We start from the raw sequence: 1,495 nt of genomic DNA on the forward strand, positions 1-1,495 counted from the left end.
CGCGCAGTTCCGGCCTGGCCTGACCAATGCGAAAACTGAGCTAAGGCTGCGTCTTAAAGGACAAAAGGGGCTAAAGAAGCTAGTGCTGAAAATTGCAACTCTCAACGTCGGAAGCATGACAGGTAAAGGAAGAGAGGTCGCCGATTTCATACAGAGGAGAAGGATCGGTGTACTTTGTGTACAGAAAACTCTGTTGGAAAAGTAATAAGTCGAGAAATCTTGAAAATGGATTCTAGTTAATTAATAGTAGTTTAAACAGTCATGGCAGAAATGGAGTAGGTATTATTTTAAACAACGAGTGGAAGGAACATATTGTGAGGGTAACCAAAAGAAGAAGAAGAAGAGATAGAATAATGGATGTCCAACTAAATACGGGCAACACCAACATGAACATCATATGTGCCTACATCCCACAGGTAGAATGCGAAGAACAGGAAAATGAAAACTTTTGGGGTGCCCTAGATTGTGACATGCCCGAGATTTTTGTAGACGAAATGTATTTTATTGGAGGTGATTTGAATGGACATATTAGTAGAGAACAAGACGAAATAGTAAGAGTTCACAAAGGTTTGGGGATGGGAATAAGAAGTGATGAAGAAAATAGTGTTATTGACTTTGCAGTGGCATGGAATTTGGTTGTCATTAATTCGTTCTTTATGAAGACTTTATGTTACATATAGTAGAAGGTAATTAAAAGTCAGATAGATTTTGTGCTGCATAGCAGAAGTCAGCTAAAAGATGTTTTTTTTTTTAATAACGGATTGATTACGGCTATCGCCGCTTCTCCGCCCTCAATTTCCATCTTTTTCTGTCATATGCAGTTGCCTCTTTTAAGTCTCTTACCGCCATTGATTCATCAATATCCTTGCGCCAACTTCTCCGTGGTTGTCCTCCATTTCTTCTTTCAGGAGGGATCCATTCCAGTACTCTTCTAGGCCATCTGTACTTTGGCATTCTTTTAACATGCCTGAACCAGATTATTTGTTTTCTTTCTGTGTCATCATTGATATTTCGCTCCATTTTCATTTCATTTCTTATTTGTTCATTTCTAACTCTCTCCAGTTTTGATCTACCGCAGCTTCGTCTCAGATAATCCATTTCTGTCGTCATAAGTTTATTTCTATTAGCTTTGGTGACGTCCCATACTTCCGAACCGTAAAGTGTAATACATTGGACTATACTATCCTAAATGTGTTTTTTGGTTTCTCGTCGAATTGTTTTTCGCCAGAGAAGAGAGTTTAAGGCACGGGTCGCTGCTCTGCCCTTGTTTATTCTTTCCCTGATTTCATCTGCGCTATTTCCCTTCTTGTTGAAAATGACAATTTTGCACAACAATGTGCAATTGCAGGATTGCACTCCTTTGATTTTGTCGTCTTCCAATTAAAAGATGTTACCAACTGTAAAGTGATCAAGGGTGTAGCAAGTCCACACTGAAGGGTAATAGTGGATACGGAGATAAAAATAAGGCAGAAAGCAAGCAGGAACAAGTAAGGGA

The 1,495-nt window shown here is 39.2% G+C and overlaps 1 protein-coding gene across 1 annotated transcript; it reads left to right on the forward strand.

Moving 5' to 3' along the window:
• Positions 1–353: 353 nt before the first annotated feature.
• Positions 354–680, forward strand: LOC140435717 (uncharacterized). Its single transcript, XM_072524438.1, has one exon. The coding sequence runs from the start codon at positions 354–356 to the stop codon at positions 678–680; it is 327 nt and encodes a 108-aa protein (XP_072380539.1).
• The last annotated feature ends 815 nt before the right edge of the window (positions 681–1,495 follow it).

This window comes from Diabrotica undecimpunctata, chromosome 3 (assembly GCF_040954645.1).
Source record: "Diabrotica undecimpunctata isolate CICGRU chromosome 3, icDiaUnde3, whole genome shotgun sequence".
NCBI lineage: Eukaryota > Metazoa > Arthropoda > Insecta > Coleoptera > Chrysomelidae > Diabrotica > Diabrotica undecimpunctata.